This window comes from Anguilla rostrata, chromosome 6 (genome assembly GCF_018555375.3).
Source record: "Anguilla rostrata isolate EN2019 chromosome 6, ASM1855537v3, whole genome shotgun sequence".
Taxonomy (NCBI): domain Eukaryota; kingdom Metazoa; phylum Chordata; class Actinopteri; order Anguilliformes; family Anguillidae; genus Anguilla; species Anguilla rostrata.
This window is the reverse complement of record NC_057938.1, coordinates 8,606,220-8,630,181: the sequence shown is the minus strand read 5'-3', so window position 1 is coordinate 8,630,181 and position 23,962 is coordinate 8,606,220. Positions and strand designations below refer to the sequence as shown.

At 43.7% G+C, this 23,962-nt stretch overlaps 1 protein-coding gene across 4 annotated transcripts in view; it reads right to left on the bottom strand.

Moving 5' to 3' along the window:
• Positions 1-317: 317 nt before the first annotated feature.
• LOC135256418 (transforming growth factor beta receptor type 3-like) overlaps positions 318-23,962 on the bottom strand; it is a 73,291-nt gene continuing 49,646 nt past the window's right edge. Inside the window, exons 5-18 of one of the 4 annotated variants that reach the window (XM_064338166.1) lie at positions 22,518-22,701; positions 20,656-20,818; positions 19,261-19,408; positions 16,078-16,267; positions 15,626-15,882; positions 15,174-15,329; positions 14,245-14,391; positions 13,104-13,292; positions 11,065-11,352; positions 10,236-10,362; positions 7,514-7,564; positions 7,246-7,353; positions 5,611-5,666; positions 318-3,309 (exon numbers count right to left, since the gene is read on the bottom strand). In XM_064338166.1, coding sequence (XP_064194236.1) covers positions 3,244-3,309; positions 5,611-5,666; positions 7,246-7,353; positions 7,514-7,564; positions 10,236-10,362; positions 11,065-11,352; positions 13,104-13,292; positions 14,245-14,391; positions 15,174-15,329; positions 15,626-15,882; positions 16,078-16,267; positions 19,261-19,408; positions 20,656-20,818; positions 22,518-22,701 — 2,130 coding nt within the window. In that variant the 3' untranslated portion in view covers positions 318-3,243. The remainder of the gene's footprint in view (positions 3,310-5,610; positions 5,667-7,245; positions 7,354-7,513; positions 7,565-10,235; positions 10,363-11,064; positions 11,353-13,103; positions 13,293-14,244; positions 14,392-15,173; positions 15,330-15,625; positions 15,883-16,077; positions 16,268-19,260; positions 19,409-20,655; positions 20,819-22,517; positions 22,702-23,962) is intronic. The other 3 variants (XM_064338168.1, XM_064338165.1, XM_064338167.1) reach the window with 3 other exon arrangements.

Sequence of the window (23,962 nt, the reverse complement as noted above, 5' to 3'; positions counted from 1 at the left end):
GTCTCATCCCTCCCCAAGCCCTCCCCTCCCCTCCCCTCCCCACCCCTCCCCTCCCCTCCCCAGCTCCAGCCAGCGCTCCTCAGGCTCCTCTCCAGACCTCCGGCATTATCTCACGGCTGTGTGAGAGGAGTCATCGCTCGCAGTCACGACCCACCGCCGGAGCCAACACCGCTGGGCTCTGTTCAAAAATAAATACGGTCATGTCCGAAGTGACGGGGGAACGGGGGTCCCGTGTGCGGGGTTCAGAAATGTTGGGCTGAACTGCAAATTCACACAAGACTGATGATTGAACAAATCACAAAGTCCAGAAGACGCTGTTATGAAAGATAAGACTTTATTATGTGTATAAAATGCATGCACATTTACAGCAAAGAGTCTTTACAACAGCCTACTACACTAGAAAATAAAACAAAATCTTAAAAAACAAGGGTGCTCAGTCGGACCATGACTGAATGGTAACATGAATGCTTTAGCTAATACTATACCTTTTCACACAAAACCACCTGCCACATTTAGGCAAGATGTTTGTATTAATTTATACTGTTAAGTGTTCGGAATAATGCATCTGGACAAGAGGAGCATTTTTTATTAGGAAACTCACTAACTTGCGAGAAATTGCATGCTGTTTTGTGTGACTGAAGGCATAAAATACCTGCCCCCCCCCCCCCCAAAAAAAGAATAAAAAATAAGTGAGGTAGATATACGTAAAAGAAGCAAGCAAAGCAAAATTTACAATCTTAGTTTGAGAGGGGGATCATTTACAGGGTATAAGCTTTCCCCTCCTAAGGCACAGCTGGCAGGGTTAACTCTGTGTGTACACACAGTGCAGGGGCCTCTTTATTGGGGAAGACACAGCCAGGATTTTCACAGCTCCTGATTCCCCGTCTTTGCCCTTCCTGCAAGTTCACTGTTTACTCGGAACGAGGAAGCGCGGCAGGTATTTCAGCACACCGTTACTGAGGTCGATCAACGGCATCACAAAACCGCAGGCTTCCTCTTTGTGGGGGATTAGACCTGAACAGCTCTCACTTCTGTGAACTCTTCTTTTAAGTCTCATTTCACAATTCATTGAAACTATACAGGATGAGGGATTGCCTCACTCTCCCACGGAAGCTGGAACAAATGGCCAGTTTTTCTAAAGTGCAAAATCAGTCCTATGTTTTTTTTTTTTTTAAAGCTTATATCACTTAGATACACGGTAAAGCCAATCCACAGTATAGCAGGAATTCCCACAGAAAGTTAAGTGAATTGTTGGCACAGAGGAACATGAAGCAGCTACTGTAAGGGGAAGATGCATGGTAATTTAGTCAAAATGACTAGCAGCTAGTTTTAAACACACAAATTTATGGTGGCAAATATGACAGCATTTAGTACAAGCACCACAATACGCAATAGGTAGTTGGCACATTGATCCATACAATAAACAAGTGGACCTTTCAAAAGCACATTTAACAAACATGACGGCAACAAATGATTGAGCAAAAGAAATTAAAAAGAAAATTAGATGACACAGCTGGAATTGTAAATTCTTCCAAAAACATCATTGTACAAAAATATTGTGTTCACTAGATTTTAGTACAAAAACATTCCTGAAAGAACTGAACTGGAAAAGTGAAAAACAATTTGGTCTGCTGTATGGTAACCTCAAATGTTTACATGACAAAATTATTTAGTTTTATGAACATCTATACACAAAATACTTATCCTTGGCGTTAATATTCAAAGCAAGATTTGGACATTTGTAGATAAATCTGTACAAAAATGTATACAAACATACATGGCTATATATATGTGTGTGTATATATATACACACTAATTCACAGTATATGACAGAAAAAATATAGTTGGCTCTATTTATGTGAACACAAATACAACTTTATACATGCTTTCCCACAATATATACCTGTATTACTAAAATACTCTGTGGTCTTCTTTGAAGATATTTTTACATGTTTCACAATCACTTTAAAGCGTTCAGATAAAAATACATTCTATGATTAAGGTCTGCAGAATGAAAAAATTGTTACACATTTAGTTTTATGATCTGGTACAAGTAGACTACACATTTTTTTACTATTCCATACATATATACACATTGTGTGATTAACACAAACATACCCTCCATTTTCCCTTTTTTGCATTTTTAAAACATTCTTTGGTTCCCTTTATGCTCAGAATTTTTTTAACATTTAAACAAGAAATTTCTGAACTATGGTATTAAATTGGTGACTTTGTACTTCCAGGAATAGTCAGTTAAAAGTGAACAACAATGTAAATACTGATCATCCATTATAAAACTATTCATTATAAAACTGGATGATAATATATTGGGAATAAGGGCAGAAGTGTTTGTAGCCAGAAAACAAATTGGTACTTATTGCAAATGTTAGGGGTTGTGGCAGACAGTGGCATTAGACCCAAGAAGGTAACATTATTTTGTGGTAACAACAGATTTCTTTTTCTTTTTTTGATTTTACATGTAAAGCCCAATCCTTTGATATTGTGCTGAGGAATGTTTTCCATATTTACTGTCCACAAACTGAGTTTGCAGATGGATTAATATTAACATTATAAATTATAATATATCTTGCCGACCTAAATTGTGGCTGGTTGCCATTTTAACCAATTTCATATATTCTTATACTTTGTACATAATTAGAACCCCCAGATAAGACTTAGCTTTTAAAATTATACTCTCCATAACACTTCCGAGTATTTACAATATGTACAAAAACAAAATAAAACATTAACAAGCTTATCCAAATATCCAATTTGGTTTACATCACCATCCAATTTGTTCATTGGTTGGAATCCACATACTGTAAAGATCTACAGGTTTTTACCATGTAAGGTAAAAATTAAGGATGTCTCCTTTGTTCTGTTTCAAGCAGCATCTGGATAAGAAATCTGTAGTAGTTGTGTTGCACATTTTTGTATGGAAAGGAAAGGCCACTGACAACTGTTGGTGAGTTTTTCTTTGCTTGCAAACCCGACCCCCCCCCCCCCCCCCAAAAAAAAAAAAGATCAAGAAAGAACCACATTATTCTCCATTGGCAAAAGCAACCCAAAATAATCCCTTTCATCCTGGGAAAGTGGACATCAGCAAACAGTCTATGTGACCTGGAGGGGCCTTGCTGTCCTCCCAGGCTGTGGGTGGCGCCCTTCGGGTGGCCCCCCCGCAGGTGGACTAGGCGGTGCTGCTGCTAGAACAGGGCGTGCTCTGTGTGCTGCCGATGCTGTGCGCTACGCTGCTGTTCTCGGAGGCCGGCGGACACTTCTGGACCTGCTGCCGCCCTGCCGACTCACCTGCTTGAGAAAGAGAAACAACTGATTATTAAAGGCCAGACAGGTTCACAGTCCACTCTGCCTTAGGGGTGCCCCTCGGCCCATTCTTGGCCCCCTATGAACATGTCAAAGCCTAGTTCAAAGAACACTCAGAAACATTCAGTTTGGCAGATGATGAATATGATGCATAATTTTTTAATGATTTGAGTGTACTCTAAATGACAACAGTAAACTATAAACGAATTGTAAACCAACCATAACCAAATCGTAAACGAATCAAAACCAAGAACTTATGGATTCATTGTTTACTATCGTATATCTTGGTACAGACACCAGTGCATTTCCTGAGTAAACTGACTTATTTCCTATTTCCTGACTCACTCTTCCAGCAGAGAAATGTGATTGCAGTCTGGAGTCACATTTCTCTGCTGGAGCAGTGAATCCCTCATCATTTTGGTTTTGAAAGAAGGTGACAACCCCTGGCTAACGGAAGAGCCTCGCCACAGGCCATGGGCGGAGGATAATAAACACTGTGGCCGTGGGGTCATCACTTTAAGCAGAGCAGTTTCAGCCTGCTGACCGTGTCCTTAGGAAATATCCCCTCCAGCGGAGAGAGAACAACACCAACGGAAAGATCTAGGGCTTCTTTACCCGCTCCTCTCCCCCGCCATTCTCCATATCAAGTTTCCACAACTTAAGCAAATACAGCAGAGTAAATATCGGGCAGGCCGGTCCGCTGGCTGAGCCCGCCTGTTTATCACACGCCATTTCCAACGTGCATTCCTCTTTGCCCTGGGGTGCGCGGCATAACGACAGCATTTTGAGAATTTTTTTTTTTTTTTTAAATGCGTATTTGTTTGGAATGCTGGGCTGGCGTGGGGGAAATTGTGGTACTTGTTTGTTTTATGTGCTTGGCATGGCGTATTTTTGGTATAAAATCTCTCTCCATCCGCTGGTTGTTTTTGAGCAGCCTCCCTTCCTGCACGGTCGTCTGAGGGCAGTGAAGGATTCTGCCCATGTGCGATGCAGCCCTTTATGATCAGTACTCTAAAAGAACTGTATGACTCCCCCCCCCCTCTTCCTTTTCCTATTGGTTTGGGTAGAGGATCTGCAGCCACCGATTCCCTCTTCCAGGCCCCTCTAGCTCAGCTCTGCCAAAGCAAGGCTGCCAAGAGCTTCAGCTAAAAACAGAAAATCTCCTCACAGCCCTGCTCTCTCCTGCCCAGGGATGCTTTTCAGGTAGACCGCTGTCTGGTCTGCAGTCCCATTGGTTACCTTCCCCTTTCTGACCACATTCGCAGTGCCAGTAAGCTGGGGTGGTAGTGTGGCGCGCCAGGTACACGCCTGGTAGCCAGCTGGATGAAGTTTTGAATCCTAGCCGGGGTATTGCTCTTGTATCCACGAGCAAGACATTTGCCATGCAAATGCCATTTCTTCTTTGTGTTTGCTCGAGTTAGTTACTGATCGTGGGGTAATGTTCCGTTTTTGCATTTACGGTATTCACATGAGAGAGCATTTATCTGTAGTTACTGTCGTGAAAATTAACATTACACAGTTGAGTACCATTGACCAATGACCATTTTCTTATACTGTGTGCCTCCCAGCGATGACACTGGGGTGACCACCCTCACTCAGCAGTTCATTGTTTGTAGAAGCCCTTCCCTTCAGTCCTCTGGGGGAGAAATCCCACTCAGTCCCTGTTGTGACTTATATTGAAAGACCCATGTGCGGCATTTATAGAAACATGCTGTTTTAAACATGTCATAAAATGCAAACCCACAGGAGACTAGTGTTCTCTTGTTCATTCCAGTACCCAAACCTGCCAATACATCGCTCGGATATTAAAAATATAAGTTTTCCTGAGATTTCCCTTCATATTATGAAGTAAATCAGTGATTGGCGTCTCCAAGTTATTTGATAATTAAACCAGGCTGTTTAAAAAGCAGCCACAGTGCTCAACCACAGACCGCTCATAAAGACAGAACAACAACTGAAATGATTGTTTGTTTTGGCACTCTTGGGAAAGTTACCAAATTTAACCCCCTTCTCGGATCATGAGGTTGCGACATGTGTCCACGGTTCACTTTTTAAATGCCTGTTTTCTACACTTTCAAAGGCCCATGGCAATTTAAATGAGAAATCATCCTGTGGTTTTTCAGGTGCCAACATGGTTTATTCTACTGTTATTTTATATTCCTCCTACGTGACCATTGGTAGACCATTCCACTGAGACGGGGGGTGAACGGGGGGTGGAAAAAGCACTAATTTAAATTTATAATTATTTTCATGTTTTAAAGTAGAAATACCACACATCTTGCTATTTACCATCTTGCAGAGGCCGTCTGCAGCTAATTCACTGCCTGAAACAAGAATCTTTCTGCCTATATTAGGAAACACAAAAACAAAACAAAAACAAGGTTATTTTTAAAAGTATATTTTTCTATTTTGTGAATATTTTTGGGTGGGATTCAAAACGTTTATTATGAGCATCTTCAAAACAAGGACTCACAAGTCCTAGAATACTACTAAATATCAATTTTGGGACACTGTGTTGTCACAAAATCCATCCGTTTCCCACTGCATTAAGAGTCTGGGTGGGGCTCTGAACATGGAGTAAAGAAAAAACAAAGTCCATCAAGTACATCACCTCTATGGCCTCTGGAAGCTATGCTTTCTTCCTCTCCTCTTGTATTTGACAAATGTCATTCTCTCCCACAGGATCAAATACTGGAAACAACTGAACCAGCTCACTGAATTCTGACTGTAGAAAATTGTGCTTTGCACAGATCCGTGTTCTAATAATTACAGTGTAAAGTGCAAAAGTTTAAAAGTTGCCATTACAAAATACCATAAATTGTGTCAGATCACACTAGGTCAGTTGGAATATGGCCAAGTCCTTCCACAGGCATGCTCCCTTTCAGTCCCACTGCTCTCAAACTTGGATGGACAGCTTTTTTCTTTTAAATATCCTTGACAAATAATATAATCAAATTACATGGTAATGTTTCTGCACCTGTCTTGGTGCCTTCCTAGGAAACCAGACTAAAACGAGAGAAAAGAGCTTCCAGCATAAACAGCAGGCTGAAATATACCTGATATCCATGGAAAGACTCAGAGAACAGTGCTACTCTAGGCCACACGGCAAGAAGGCAAAGTATTAATCTACTTTTAAACCATATTGACTTAACCAATGAACCATGAACAATTTGCAGTGATCTGGAACTCCCCAGGTCTGATTTCTAGAAAGAACCAACAGAGCAACGGGGATTGGTCATGTGGTGGTGACCAGTTCAGCTATTCAGTGGGATTGGACAGAATAAAGACCAAGGGCATGTATGACACTCACAGCCAACCCCAGGGATGGTGGCTTTTGTCCATCAAACTCTCCCAATCTCTTCACACTTCCTCATAGTTAGTTAGTTCTGAGATTAAAGTCTGGATTCAATCAACAGGGGAAACATTCTTTTGTTAACCAAGGTTAAGGACAAGCATGGACTGAATCCAGGTCAAAGTCCCTTTGTGAGGAAGGTGTTGGCATCCAGGGGATGGATTGTGCCTCTTCCTGTGCAGGGAGGGCAGGGCTTCTGATGGGCCTGGAAACAGCCGAATCCACAGGGGAGAGCGTACAGTACCGGACATGAAGGGGAATTCCAGACTCGGGCCATTGTGCCGACAATACCGCTGAACATTCCCTCATCCCATAAATGTTTCACCCAGCAAAGAAGGACAAACAGGATATACTAAAATATCAATTTAGCCGTAAACAAATTGCTTTTTCAGGTTTTTAATCTGTACAACAAATGTTCTGTGCTCACTCGTCTATGTTAACGTGGGCTTTAGGAAAGACTTTTTGCAGATACAGTTGGCTGACTATTTAGAGACGGTCTGACAAAACTACAAGGGACATACACCGATTTTGTCCCCAATGCTAGAGAGTGAAATGAACAAGGGCATTCTTACCTGTGTGTGAGTATATGAACCACAAAGCTCCCGTTAAGAGTGCTCCAATCACAAAGGCTGCAAAAGCAATCCCAACCACAGTGGGAGTGTCCAGGACGTACACTATGCCTGCAAACAAAAGACAGTGTACAACTTTACTACATGATTCAAATAAGCATCTCTGTTATTTTGTGTGCATTCTCTGTGCCAGCGTTAGCAACAGTTGCACTAGTCATCAATGTAAAGCTAAATCAGTGTGATTCTTCTGCCTTCAAAAAGGCGGACTTACATTTTTCATCCTTTTCTGCAGCAACGTGGGGAACAAACTTGCTGGGGGTAGCTGTAACAAAGAAACTTTCAGTTAACTTCAGACAGCATGTAATCCCGCTCTTTAGTTTTCACCCAACAGGGATAGCCACGTCCATTCCAACCATTGCAGTTCTTTTTAGGGTAATCTCACATCTGTGTGGAGCAATTTAATTAGTGAGGCCCGACAGAAGGCTTAATAACTTCAGATTGGGAGTCGGTGAAAGGTTGTCATGCCTGAATAACATCGCAGGCAGCTTTCTCTGAATATGAGCCTGGCATAGGCTCATATGGGGTGGTGGTTTAATGTAACGGTTAAGAAACTGCACTTTTAGCTCAAAGGTTGAGGGTTCGAACCCTAGCAAGGATGCTGCTGTTGTACCCTTGAGAAAGATGCTTAACCTGAATCACTTCAAATATCAAGCTGTATAAATGAATGCATAAAAATGCAATCTACTTTTGTAATATCATATACAAATGCCTCTGGATAAACCGAAATTTTCGGCATTCTTCCTCTACAATACACACTATATTTGATATAACGAGTTCTGAGATAAAGGCCAAGAAAAAAAAAAAAACTCGTTTGAATCTTGAACTGCATCTAAAGCGAACAAAGCATTTCATCTAGCAGTGCGGTTTTCTTTAAAAAGTGAAGGCACTGAATCTGTGTCAATACAAAGGCCTGTTTGTCACAAGGAGCCTGAGAGCTAGGCCCCCCCAGCAGAAAGGCCCTTCTTTGACAATGGCGGCTATTCTTGGAAGCACCACCTTGGGATGTTCATTCCTAGCGTTGAACGATGACAGACCCTCACACGGGGAGAGGGCTGGAACACGGCCTCCCTCTTATCTCCTCCGCATGGTGTGCAGGGACCAGGGCTGAGCCCTGAAAACCACAGGCTACGTGTGGTTTTCCCAGGCCAGGGGGAGAACTACAGCAAGCAGCGAGACACTGTATTTGACTTGAAGCCAACTAAATTATCGAGGATGGGAATACTCTTACAAAGAACAAAAGATGTGAGACAAACCCAAAACTTAGAAACTGAGAAGATCCCCCCCCCCCCCAAAAAAAAAACCGTTTTGCAAGCTGTTCTAAGATTCCAAATGTGCTGACAAGGCTGAACTGAGGGAGTCTGTTACCTGGAAAACTTCATATTTTCTTTTATTTGGTGTTTTAAGATAGTTTTTCTTTCTCACCTAAATGTCAGTTTTGTTTTGCTTATTATAGAGTTTGAGGTACCTGACTATTTTAATGTGGCACTGTAACCTTATGAAATAAGAGGGTCTGGCTTCTCCCTGGGTCACTGAGCTGTTCTGCCCTACGTATGCTCCTGTCAACATTATAAAATTTTAACCCAGCCCCAACACCAATAGTTGCATTTATCTTTTTTTTTTTTTTTTAAACTAAGGCTTAATCACTGATTTTGCATTTCTTTATACGCAACACCTGCACCAGTCGGGGCCAATAAAAATCAATGTTCTGAACTGTGCCAGGGTGAACGGTAAATACGGAAAGCCTGTCCAATACGTGCATGTCATGGGGAGAATACAGAATGAGGTATGAAGTATGGCCCTGAAAGTTTGGCAGAGTTCTTAGCCGGTTGTGAAAAAGCACTTTCTCCGTATTTTCTCATTTTTGCCTCCAGATCTTATCGCCTATTTCCCAACCCGAGCCACAGTGTCTGCACGATTTCATGGAATACCTTCTGTCATTTGCACACTTTCAGTTACTGGAAGAGGAGGGGGAAACAAATAAGTCAGGCTGGATTTCCTTTCAGCTTAAACTTACATGCCGAAAAAGGAAATTTACAGACATTGAGGGGTAATAAACTCCACTGGCAGCATGCGTCTGAAGATCACTAGAAATTCCCTCTATGCGTTGGAGGTCAACATGGACTTCAGAGTCCAGTCCGCTGAGAGACCACGAGCGCATGAAGGCCTGTTTTTTTTTGTTGGCCACCTAGACACATCAGATGCCTTTCATAAAATAAGCATATAATGAGCTCAAACCCCTTTTATGAGATGAGTCTGGATTTGCTTGCTTTTAACACAAGAAAACCAACCCACAGAGAAGGCAGTGGCATGTGCCAGCTCCCTACCCACAGCAGACAACCGCTCAGTAAAATGAAGTCACGCAGAACTTTGTGTTTCCCATTTTGAAATGAACAGATAACTACAGGGGCAGTTTGCATACATATCGAACTTTTCACTTTCTTTCCTTTTCACCTTATATCATCCTAAATTCTGTGGAAAAGTTATTTTTCACCACAGTAACCAAAGACAGCAACCCAAGCACTGAGGCCATAAATACTGTGTTCCTATTAATATTTTCCGTGCTTCATTGCTTGCAAAATCAGTTTTTACATTTTTGAAAAAATTAAAGATGAAAAACGAGAGGCCCATGATCAGCTGGCAGTCCCAGACAGTTTATCTGCACCGACGGGATGCCACTCGAAAGCCATCAGCAAGAATTCTAACGGTTTAATTCCAGTTACAGTCTCATGAAATCACCCGATCTCCGATGAGATCATAATTAGCACAATGTGACTGTCATGTGTGCCTCCTGTGGTCCGATGACACATGTGACCAATGCAGCACAATGCAGAGACTAAGCCTTCCTGAACAGTTTACTGAGGCAGGAACGGAACTGAAAACAACCACAACCTCAGCGGACGTTCATACCACACTCAAACTCGGTAGGCACGTACCTTGCGGCTCGGGGGGCTGGAGCTCAGGTATGCCGACCAGCTGTTTGGCGGTGGTCTTGGTGAACCGCGTCATGGCAATGATCACGTCCACGCTGAGAGAGTCGCAGGCCTGCTTCGGCGGCACACACTGCAAAGACACGCACATATCCGGATGAGCGCCATCGCTGGTATCGACCTCAACCGATCATTTAAGTAGGTTTCCCTCCTAAATAAGTTTTGTCATATTTCATGACACTTTATAGACCTTTTTAAGATTAAATAACATTTTCAATGACTGTTGTAATTGCTGTAATACTGAACCACTTTTAGAGGATGTTCTAGGACCATTAATAGAAAAATAATGTTGAAAAATGTTGAAACATATTTGTCTTGATTTTCCAAGGCATATATGCTATAAGACAATGTAAAATGTACAAGCCATTCATACATCTTTTTTTAACATCTTTTATGTTTTGTGAACAATGATTTATTCACTTTAGGAATGTATAGGGCATTTAAAAACACTACACGTTTCTATATATTAAAAAGGATCCAGGACAAGGTTAAAAGCTTTCCCTTGGGCCACCCCAGAACTCAGCCTTAAATTCAGTCAAACTGAAGCTCATTGTAAAATGTTTTGTTTGCGAAAGGGCCAACACGCGCTACGACTTTATCAGAGAAGCGAGAGGAAAAACAATGGCAGCAGTGGGGTACTGTTTGGCTCTAGCTTAGGAAACCTTAAGAGACGGATGCTTCCTGTTCACTGCCAGGGCGGTATACAGCAGGCACGTGGAGGGCACGAGGCCTAGCCGGCGGGCCGCTAGCGTGAAAGGGCTAAGTCCTCACTCACCTCAGGCAGTCCCTGTCCGTTCGGGAGGCTTCCGGAACACGGGGACATCTGGCAGTGCAGGTAGAGCAGGGACATGTTGAACTTTGACCTGAAAGTGAAACGGAACCTCTTCCTGTCAGCGTTGCCGGGGGAGACCGGGAGCTCCTGGGAGTAGAAGGACACCGAGTCGTCCGTAGGGCAGACGTTCTCGATGAGGGTGTAGTCAGAGGAGTCGGAGTCGGCACTGGGTGTGATGAAGCACGACTGAATCATGAACCCGACTTCCATATCAGCATTGCTTGCAGTGACCTGAAACACATGAAAACAAGCATTTTATTTATTTACTGGCCTGGCCAAAATAAAACACTGATGCAACTACTGAAAATAATCCTGAAAACACCATATCACTTTCACACCAACATTCAGTGGACCTTTTTCATTGGATGGGTGAGAATGGACTGTGAGTTTGGGATTGGAGAAAAAACGATAAATCTTTATAGTTCACATTGAAAAGGACAAGCAGTTGACTTTTGACCACGTGCTATTGCCCCACACCCCACCATGACACTTTCTCAGCTGTGTTCTTTTTTCTGTCTCCTACTACCCTGTTTGAATAATAAAGAAACTTGAAAGGAGAGCACACTGTCCCACTCTCCTTTAAAAAAACAACAAGAACATTGTCAGGATAATCCTCGGTTGTTTTTAATATATATTTCGTTAATAATTAAAACACAAGTTTGGCTTCCAACAAACACAAACACTTAAACACAATATTTTCTTTCATTAATCCCATGAACTTTTGCCACTGTAAATAAGTCATTATGGGTAAGAGATACAGGAATTTGGCAAGCAAATAAACCGCTTTATATAATGCAATCAGCAAATACAAGCTGACCAATTGATTTTGCGAGGGGAAAAAATAAAAATCAAGGCCTTCACTGACATCAATGTGAAACTTTGGCCCTTTAAATCACTTTAAAAGGATCTTTCCTTTTGGCAAGTCGCAAGACATTTCCCAGCACATAATCAATCTTTTCATTTTTCTGAAAAGCACAAGCTACACACGTGTTAGCGAAACCGCGGCGCTGCATTGCCAGGGCCGTTAAGACGCGCGCTCATCTGGCTGAAGTCGGGAGTCAACAGAGCCGGCTATTTAAGTCCTCCACAGCGCCGCGTCTCTATCTCTTCTGACATCCCAGCAGCAGGAAATAAATCCCGCCGAGACGCACCATCGACGGCACATGAAAGGGGAAGCCTCTATAAATCTGGGGTGCCGCCTCCGCGCACCGCGGGGCCCCGGCTACTCGGGAGTGCTCTGAAAACAGTACCAGGGCGAGCAGGTGGGGCCCGGGGCCAGCCGAACGGGAGAACGCACAATCTTCCCTTTGTGGCCGCGCTCGTCTCAGCGTCTGCACCGTTAGTGTTACTGTCGTCTGCAGGCCCGGCCATCAATCACAAGCCCAGAGACCTCCCGCGGGACCTTTTCCATTCGCTTCGCCTAATGTATTTTCGACTGCCTCGAAGAATTTTTGCCCGCTGCGTCCTAGAACGTTGCGGACCGAAAGCCGCCCCTCCCCCTTTGCCCGGGCCCTCGGCGAACCCTGAGAACTGCGGACGACATTCCGTGGAAGAGAGGGTTAAGGAGAGGCCGCTGGGATGTTGGCTTTAGAGCCCTGCAGTCAGAACCAGACCAAACAGCCCCTGACCCCGAGCACATCACGCTCACAGATGAAAGCCGGCGGCGGAGATGCCAACCTGAATAAATGTTTTTCTGCACCATGTGACCTGCTCATTATTGCTTGAAAAGGCATGAAAATCACAGGCAGACACAAACACACACATGTGTATAGCATACACAATCCCTGCCTTATTTTCCTACCGCCAAGTGTCCAGCCTGTCGATAAAACTGACTCTATAAAAGGAAGGTACTTCCCATTCAAACATCCACCAATAAGGCGTGGTAATGAAAAGGAATTAACATCTGAAGGGAAATTTACCACAGATGTTTCCGTATGAGTTAATATAAACTATTATAATGCGTATGCAACTCAGGGTTTTACCTCCACAAAGACTGACTTGTTTTCCGAGACCGTGAAGAAACTGTGGTTTGCAGGGTGAAGGAAGAGGTCCGAGTCGTACAGCTCCATTTTGAACTCCATGTCGTTGTCCCAGGGTTTTGTGTTCTTTCTGGGTGCGACCCCAGGGAAGATGACCGGGAGATCCTGCAGCTTCCTGTACGTGCAGTTAAACTGGAGGGGACAGCAGACAGTTAACACACCACAGACACCTGACTCCAGCAGCATTATAACCATGTTCACTCTGCATCTGTGTGTGTGTGTGTGTGTGTGTGTGTGTGTGTGTGTGTGTGTGTACTCTATATATGAATGTCCGTGTGCATTTGCTTCTCAAAGTCTGTTTCACAAGTGTTGTAATCCAATAGGATTCTGATATTAATAAGTGATGCAAATTTATAAAGTCTGAAGATCACCTGAAAACCCACGCGCACTTTGTATTTGGTTTACAATCATTTTCACCTCAACTTAAACAGATTTTGTATAATACACACTTTTTTGGCTTCATTCCCCAGAGCATGATGTTCACATTTTTAAATAACAAGTCTGCTACAGAGAGAAATAAATAAGTGAAGAGGACTTCATATAAGTGAGTTAAACAGTGGTTAGCGGGAGAGAGAGGACTAGAGAAAAAAAGAGAAAGAGACATTGGACAGAATTGTGAATGGAAAGAATGGCAGCTGTCCCGGCATCAGGTGGAGAGCAGCAGAGGAGGCAGACGTTACGGAGCAGCTTGGAAAGCTGAAGCCTTAGTGAGAGAGAGGAGCCAGAGGATCCTCTATTCTGGCGTCTGGACACAATTTGTTCACTATGGCCTGCTTTCATTTACCAGACTCACCAACGAGAGAAGTGAATATACCATAGATTTGCATATAAATATTACCCCGCCAGTTTACTGAGGATAGTAACACTACCATACACCTACTAATTCATGCAAGTATACATTAAAAACATTATGTGCTAAAGTCACACTATTGTTTAATTTCAATACTGCAGAGAATATATGTCCAGGGCACTGTGTTTGAGTTTCCAAGTTAACAGTTCTGCACCAAAAGTACATATTGATTTAATCCTCACTAGCCACACTCAGTTACTCCTAAATAAACAGAGACAGGTGATGGGGACCTACCAAGATGTGAGCAAGCTTTGGTTCTATGTGTTCAAGGAATGACCCCCTCTCCTCATCAACAGGGAAGCCATTGTCTCCAGACTGCACGTCCTCATCATCCACAGGCAAGCCACTTCCATCTTCTGGATCCGATCGGTTAATCAGGACCTACCAATCACAGGAAAGGTTACCAGGCCACTCCGAATAATAAGTCAATCCAACTAAGACTAATGAAGTTGGCTTTCACCCTGCTTTTCCACAGCGAACGCCTCTGGTTTCGCAAACGTCCCGGAAAGTTTCAGGCTGCTCACGCCTCATATGAGACAGAGTGAGGTGGACCTGTTTGTGAATGCCCCACTCACAGACTGACAGACAATTTACTCAGAGACAGGCCAGACAGAATTCATACACAGGAGCCTACAGTGATTTTGACTTCTAAAATTCAGAGCCATTCACAGAGCTTTTCATTTGCTCGACTCAAGTTGTTTTGAATTGTGCCTTGCCCTGCTTGCCCCGGGGTAGAGAACCGCCTGAGTCGAGCTGCCATTGCAACACATCGTACTGCAGCGTCAGATGAGTGAAGACTCCTGAATTTCAGAATGAGTTTTCTCTGTGGTTCAGTGCTCTGTGTTACAGATTACCAGGGGCCCTGTTAAGAATCACAACATCAGAATCATAGCTTGTTGATTAAAATTAATTTACTTTGGTTATCAGCCACCCTTGTTAATTATGACTTGCATCCCAAATGATTACAACAAGAGGTCAGCAAGGATGGGACTTGGACAAATTTGCTTCACCCTTAAGCAGGATTAGTCAACAATGATTTCAGCCAGTAAGCATGCAGCATGAGTTTTTGCTGGCACTGTTTGGTCTGAACCAGGTGTCCACAGAACTGTCCCATGGAGACGGCTCAGTTTTCAGTTTTCCAGTTCTGCTGGATGCTCGCTCACCGAGTTTATGTAGGTGACCGTGGGGCTGGAAGGGAACTGGTACTTGGTGGTCTTGCAGCCATTCAATGGGGTTTCCAGTATGTAGTGAGTGGCATTGAGTCTGGCCTTACATGAAGGATCCTGGAGGGTGAGCTCAGCTTCTTGATATCCGCTCACCTGCAAAAGGGGTGGAAGATGTCAGGCTGGCAGATACCCACTGCACACTGCAGGTGATATTTTGGGTTAGTCTGGGTACAAGAACCCTGTGATGCACTGAGAATGACTTTACTAGATGGTCTGTAACTAGCAAACAGGTGAATGAGACAGAAATTTGTGCAGGCTGTGAAATGTCTAGAAAGAGACACCGACAATGGGTTCTTCCCTGAAAAGTGTAGTGATTGGTTTACTGGACCCTTACAGCTGTTACTGGACGTTAGGAATAGCTGACTGTGACCTGAGAGCCCATCACTGACCTGCAGACTCTCCTTGTCCAAGGTCACCACCATCCTGTTCTCCTCACACTTAACACTCAGGCCGACATCCAGGCTGCCCTGCTGCTCCTCCAGCTCCTCGGGCTGCTCCTCCACCGAGCCGGGCAGGGGAAAGTAGGGGAAAGGGAAGGGCAGCATCGAGTGGCTTCCAGAGCCCCCGGGACCTGGGTGGGGGTTAAACTCAGGCGGGATGGCCGGCTTTGGAGGGGAAACTTTCTCCAGACCATCTTCCAACACATCTGGAAGCAAAAAGGCAACATTAAACTTCCATTCTCACTTCAAAGAAGTATACATACCATCATAGCTCAGAAAAAAACAATACGAAGAAATACATGAAGAATTACCAAAAAAAAAAAAAACAGAAGCTATAGTACAATGGCACTGCTAAGCACAGTTGGACACATGATTGACAGATGACTAGGCGAATAGCCTACCTGGCTCCCTCAGCCGGAGGTTGAAGTGGTTGGCCACAGCCGTGTGGGTGAAGGAGGTGACCGGGCTGTAGCCGTGCTCCTCGGCCCACTTGATCATGGCCTGGGACCCAGAAGGGAGGTGCTGCTTGGGAGACTTGGTCATCTGCATCATCCTCTCCGTGTCAGAACCCAGACCCACGCTGTCAGAGGTCTGAGTGACAGGGAAAGATACAGTAGAGGTCACTCCCAGCAGCCCATGGCCTCCAGTCCATATTGTAGTCAAACCAAAAATATAATGAGTGAATCACATTGAATCACTTTTCACAGATCACTAAACAACATGCAATGATGGCTAAAGCTGACACCTAAGTAAATATGCATATTGTCTAAATTTATTTTGTTTTAACATTCCTTAATTGTTGATGTTAGATACACCTGCCAGTAACCTAATACTGATCAGAAAATTAGGTGTGACAAAAAGTAATCTGGGGACAGTGCATATAAAAAATAGTGCCACTGAATGTATTATATTAAGTGGTTTTCATTGGTTAGTGGTTAACTTATAAATGAGTAGTTTTTACTGTAACTGAACACAAAAACAAAAAAAAAGCGAAGCCCTCAAGCTGTGACAAACAAACATAACTCCACCACACAGGCAGCATCACTTCCTGCATTGTATTTGCTGTCTGCAGCACTAACGTCACAAGTGTGGCTTAAAAAAAGCCCCCTCGTTTCACAGAGCTGGGAAACGTTCACCAGAGATCAGCGAATTCTACCTCGTTCTAATTTCGCCAACCACAAATTGGAACGCTAAAACTGCTCGCTACATACCACAGTGACACCCACATTAAATACACTTGCAAATATCCTCTTTCTCATTCTCTCCGTGTTCTGTTGAGACTGAGATGTGTTTTATTGTCTTAGGGTCTCCATGGTGACCCGTGACTCAAGGTGTCAGTTTTCGAGCGCAGTCTTCCTGATCAATGGCGGGCCACGAATGTGTCCGATTTCTCCTGAATTCCGCATTTGTTCCCCGCTCGCTCGGCTGTTACTGTGGACGGACGGTAATCCCTTCCCACAGCCATTTCCCACGGATCCGCACAGCCGGCGCTGCGGCCCGTATTCCGACAGTAGCAAGTCTTTGGCTTTACGAGGCCATCGTGTCACACACACACACACGTAATATTCTCCTGTGTGGACTGACGCGCAGGACAGATAACAGACACGTGTACCGCACACGTAAGACTGCACACATGGACCCACATACATGCACACAGTCACATGCATACATGCACAGACACGTACAATACACATAAACTAAAAAAATGGGCTTGACAGAAACACAGGCATATATTTGCGAAAAAATGCACAGAACCGCACAGCAATCTACAGCAGTAAAAATCGCTCAGTGCTACAGGTGTGAGTTGAGATCTCGGTGCCGCATTTATGAGGCGCAGGTGTGCGCTGCAGTTTCTAGTCGAGGTGTGAGTTGCTTGTGTGAGCTGAAGTTTCTAGGCGAGGTGAGAGTTAGCGGGTGTGAGCTGCAGTTGCTAGGAGAGGTGAGAGTTAGCGGGTGTGAGCTGCAGTTGCTAGGAGAGGTGAGAGTTAGCGGGTGTGAGCTGCAGTTGCTAGGTCAGGTGCGTTGCGGCTGTGAGCCGCAGTTTCCAAGCGAGGCGGCAGGTCGAGTTCTCGCAGCGCCGCAGGTCTGAGCCGCTCCGTGCATCGAGCGCGCGCGTTCTCGGGTGTCGGGACATGTGTTTCCAATCGCCAGCCCGCCACACATCGCTCCCTCCCAGGAGAGCGCACCGTCAGCCGGAAAGATTTAGCGCGTCGACGGAGGCAGCTGCACAAACAGCGCTCTCCGACAGAACTGCAGCGTCAAGTCTGGCACGGATCCCACCGAGCCTGAGACTCTTTGTCACAACCCAGCCCTTCTCGCAAGCTAAATCTTAACCCAGCCCAAGTGATATCATATTAGATAACGAATATCACAGCCAAAATCAGCAGGAATATCGTAGATAACCTTACCCACATGGTAACTGGCTTGGCATAAATATAGTAGCAAAGCACAGTTTTTGTGGAAGATGTTGCCTTCATAGACAGATTCTGGTCTTTATTGAGGAAGGCATTTTACATTCATACCCACGATTAACTTCGCTGGACACAGGTTCCATTACCTTTGCAACACCCAATCACAAGAGTGAGCAAACAGATTCACTAGGATATGTAAACTAATACTGCTTGTGTCTAGTTTCATAGCTTCAGTTATTTGTAGTAAACAGAAGTTGTTTTCCCATATATATGACAAAAACTTCTGCATCAGAAATTCATGATAAATCAAAATGATAAATTCATATTCAAAATGCATTGATCATTGGAACTTCCAATGGAAATGAGTCACTTTGTTTGTGACTCAAATTATTGCTGACGTACATTCTTACTATCCACAATAGGGCATTTAATAATACATGTGTGCAAGGTCGGCACAAAAGATTAGTGATGTAATTAACTTTTTTTTTACTAAAAATTACATTTTTACTCCTTTTTTAAAAACGAGGTATTTTGTAAAATAAAAAATGGTTTCATCTGAGTAAAAAGAGCAGAAATGTCAGCAAAAAGTAAGTTTTATGATATCTCAGAGTCACTAACAGCACACACCGCTTTAGCTCACTGTCTGAAAGGCCAGAAAGAGTGTGTTTGGAGCCAGCAGTCCTCGTTACTCATGTTTTGACGGGTGATGAACGAGCTAGACCGAGCGCACAAGAATAATAATCTGATGCCGTTGGCTTGCAAGAAGGTCTTGGCTCGCCCTGCCCCCCTTCTGCCCAGCCCCGTTCGAATTCGATGTGGCGAAGAAACAGGTCAGACCCGTGGAAACTTCATACCGCCAGCCGGTGTTTCCAAACAGCAGCCAGAGACAAGATTCGGTTTCACTCGTCGCCGGTGACAAAATATTTTAGGGCAGCGACAGCTCAGTGTTATATAATGTGACAGCACCCGTCTCCTGGACGCGTTCCAGGGAAGCAGACACCGCAACCAATGGGAAGGTGGGATTTGCGTGCGGCTGCCTCCGCAAATTGATGGTTTGCTATTTGCAGGAGTAACATGAATAAAAACAGGCCAAAATGGTGCCAGAGTTTCTATACGACACACACACCCTGCCCCCATCCACAGTGTGACCAGAATACGAAAGCCAGTGCATACCAGAATCTCCAGCTTGCCAGTGACACCGTGGGCTTCGATCACCCAGTTAACAGATTTTCCACACTTAAGCAGGAGCACCAGGTCCCGCCGCAGTGGCCCGTTCCCGTCCAGCGGGCCAATATCCACGATCACATCAACCTGGAAGGCGCTGTGATAGAGACACAGATAGAGAGGAGGGAGGGGGAGGGAAAGAAAGACAGAGAAAGAGCGAGAGGTGCTTAAAAAAACACATTCCAAAAGCCAAGGGTTGTGAATTTATCAAGACCTCCATATTATCATGTCTCCTCTGTCTGGCCAACTGATTAAAAAGCCCCACACACTCCCAGAAAAAGAGGACACGTGCGGAGCAGATTTACTGCTACGGAACAGGCGGAGGGATTTTCACGCAACACGGTGCCTTCAGACCTTCTCGTTTGTGCAGGGGAGTTTGGGACACATTTTATGTGCGGTCCTTAAGCAATTACTGAGGTGCAATGTGCTCTGGGAGAGAGAGGCCATTACCAGTGCTTTAAGACAGAGTTTCCTACACGCTCACTTACTGAATATTATTGTAACCTAGTGTGATCCCAAAGGCTTCTCAAACAATCTGATACAGAAATTTTTCACACTTTGTCCAGGCCTGGTCACACATTGTTGGGCATTTAGCTTTGGGACGACAGCCAAGAGAACCCCAAAAGACTATAAAACATCTGTGTAATTGAAAATGAATTCAAATGAAGACTAAGAACCACACACACACAACACAAACACACGCATGTGCACGTGCACACACACACACACACACACACACACACACTTACACACAAACCATTTTATCTAGCAAATAAATCCAGAAACGTGCTTAAAATGAACTGTGTGACTGGAAGGTGGTGCGTCCACACAAAGGTCAGATAGTCAGCTGTAATTACAACTTGGCCAGCATAGTTGTTTTTCATGCTTTAAATTATATGAAAGAAATATCTCCAATTATTTATGAAGTGTCGTAAAATATAATGAGACTGTGCAGGACTAGACTGCCAAAGAGCACTGGAATTTCAGAGCTAAAAATCCCAAGAACTGTTCTCATGATCAATGTGCTAACTTTCGATAATATATACATACATATATATATATATAAACTACAAATGTGAAGCTTCCAACTACAAATGGCTAAAGTGCAGGTTTGACTGCAAGGGAAAATGACTTATAGGATAACAAACACAATGAAGAAGATTATAATTATGGAAGATTGTAATTATACACACAATTATGCGTATAATTACAGACAATCCCTGGGTTGCGTTTCTACAGAGAACCACCAGCACATTCCCTCACATGCTTAGGGCCTCCTCAGGACTGCAGCCCACATTCGGGGGGGGGGGCGGGGTTTTTGGGGGGTCTTCGCTTGGGCCTCACCTGCTGGAGTTGGGCGCCTGCAGCTCGATGATGTGGACCTCACGGTCCGGGGCGGGGCCTGAAAGAACGCAGCCCCGCGATGGCTGAGGATGCTCGTAGCTCGCCAGGTAGTTTAGGGACAGGAAGTTCTTGTCAATCTTGCAGGTGTCCGAAAACACGGGGTCTAAAAGAGAGGAGGGGTTTCACATGACAGGTCTGAAACAAGGAGTTATACAGGGTGACCCACACAAGTGTAGGAAACAAAGAAAAGAATGTGCCTCTCCGACAGGTTCTTTTCTGATATCTGATGTATCTGTTCTTTACAGAATAGCACAGACCTAACAAGAGGAATACAGTTGGACTTAACTGACCCCAAAATAATGGGGTTCTGCAAGGTTATTTGTCAACGAGAAGATGACAGCCCAATTAATTAACAAGCTGCAGATCAACAGAAAACAAACATTCAAGAAGACTGTAGAAACAGTGCTCCTTAATTTATTTAACAAAATGCAACAATGCGTTGGCACTATATCAGGGTTTGACTGAATCCAAACACAGGCACAGGGCACTGGTTTTATTTGGCAAAATAAATGAAAGTGAGTGTGCAGTCTTCTTTTTACTAGAAGGTTCTCTAAGGGTACAAGGAAAATCAAAGCCAGATATGCTTTTTGTTCAAAAACCTTGAACTGAGGCCATGTCGGGCAGTTGTTTATACAGTTTTCTTAAATTTGAAAGATCGTTGGACAGGCGAATATGACATACATAGACAAGGCAGATCAGGTTATTATCTTACATCACCCCATTATTTGCCATGTTTAGAAATTACACACTATTCGTATTAATCAGCACTCTCTCAACCCCAACTTCTCTAGGTACTTTTGCAGAGTAAGAATCTGCCTTTTACCAGTCAGATAGAGCATTCTCCCAGGAGCTTCTGGTCTCACATTGAGAGCTGACGTGCCATGTATAGCAGGAACTTTAAGGTTGGAACGAGTCCTGCTAGACATTTCCTGGCTATGATAAGACAGTACTCATTTGCAATTCTCACGTTAACAAGACGTTGCTCGTTAACAATTTTTTTCCTCTCTTGTAAATGACCCAAGTGGAATTACACAGATAAACCCTCATTAAATCCATTACCCGATTAATCAGATTCCAAACGCCTTGTTTCCCCCTTGCTATCAAACTATCAAATAAAAAAGCCTGTTGGATTTTGGCTCCTGAAGTTCACATATTAAGAGGTCCCACTCAGTCCATGTAACAAATCGCTGAATTATTCATGCCGTTTTTAATATCGACTAATGAGTTTTTGGGTGAATTGTAACCCGTTCCCCCCAACTGAACACGCCGATGGACCAATGCCAGCTGGCCCTGTGGAAATCTCCTTAGCTTATCGACAGTCAGATGGCCTCTGTTCTCTGTGTGCCTCTCTCAGGAGCCTCGGTTTGAGAGCTCCATGCCTGCTTTAGCTCACCCATTTCAGTGTATATCCACTCTCAGCTCTCCATGCTATTTGGGTACAGCTCCTGTTTGATCAACCCATTTATGCATTCAACAGAATTGACAGTAATCCAAATGATGTGGATTCCCAGATACGGACAAGGGTATTATCCATACTTCATAGAGAAAGGCAGGGGGATTAATCTCAGTAACTATTTCCTTTGAAAATAAGCCATCGCTCTCTCTCACACTCTCTCTCTCTCTTTCTTTCTCTCTCTCTCTGTCTGTCTCTCACTCTCTGTCTCTCTTTCTCTCTCTCTCTCTCTCTCTCTCTCTCTCATTCTTTCTGTCTCAATCACCATCTCTACAAACTACACTATAAATCATAGTCAGGATTTGTCATTACATTCATTATTCAACTGGCCGCTCTCCACTCAAAATACCTTCTCCCACTTTGATGTAGATGTTTTGGGCGACCTTGAGCTCAGAGAAGGAGGTGACAGCCCTGTACTCATTTTGGGCCCAGGTCAGGAGATGCTCGTTGTCATGGGGAAGAGTCTGCCTCACCAACTCAGAGGACAGGGAAAAATTCCCCGGCTCAAAATGGATGTCCGAGCCCTTGGATACCTGGGGACCGGAAAACAATAATACATTACAAATAATAATAATAACAATAATAATACAGATCCCTCATTTATGCCATAAAGCAACTTCAAGTTGTCCATTAGTCACCCCCTTTAGGTACACCTGTCAATCACTTCTGTTTTACTGTATGCACACAAGTTTATCTGGGGCTCATATAACTCCTGATGTAATGAACCCTCAGCAAGAGCTGCAAAAGGAGGCCTTCAGGACCTCTTCAACTATAACTGAGGTTTAGCAGCATGTCTTCAAATGCTATTGACAGTACAGTGGCTAACTGAGTTCCCTTACTAACTTTATTACCTGAGTTGGCCATAGTACTGTCGCCACCATTTGAAGCAGCTTTTACTTATTAGTGTTGTCGGGGTGGAATATCACAGGAAGGGTTAAGTGTTCACAATTAATTTACTTTACAACTGAATTTTGAAGATTTAAAGTTAGGAGTAGCAGTTAGCACTGAGATTTAAATTTGTAATTTAAATTAGGTAATTTCAGGGAAAAAGGTTACTTTTCAAGAGAAAGGTTAAAGATAGGTTAAATACAGTCAGACTGCAGCACATTTGAAATAGGAAAGCAGCTGCAATTTATCATACCACTACTTTTTATTTCTGAAAACTTAATAATGACATCACTGCAAGTCGCAATACTGATAAGAAACATATTAACATAAAATCTCCAATAAAGAATCACAATAACGTGTCTAACTCAACATGAAGAGAGCCAGTTATATTTGAATGAAGTGCAAAGAAAAATTCAAGGTAACTCGAGGCAAAATACAGAAGAACTATGCCCTTCCAAAACGAAATCTGTAGTTACTCTGCCAAAACACATCCTTCACACTCAGTTTTCAGCGTTATTATAGGCCTCCAGAAATATGCTCTCCTTATTTTCACACATGGTCTTCTTGCACAATGTGGTGTTGAGTTTCCAGTGTTTATATAATGGGTTATTGTGCGTCACCAGGAATACTAGTGGGATTTTCAAAATGGCCGCCACACCGGTTGGACTGGACTCTATCTCAGAGACAGCACGGCTACAGACCTTTAAAGTCCATCTGGCTTGCATGATAAAACACTTCCAGTCTGTCTGCAACTCAGAACACACTGTACCAAAGGGAACACAGTCGAATACTACAAAGCCCCGGTCACATCTCACCCCCGTGTGTTTTGACAGGCAACTCAATTAGACCCTCCTCCCTCCAATGCACGCCAACATGTATACAAAGTTGCAGTAATGCAGTTTAACA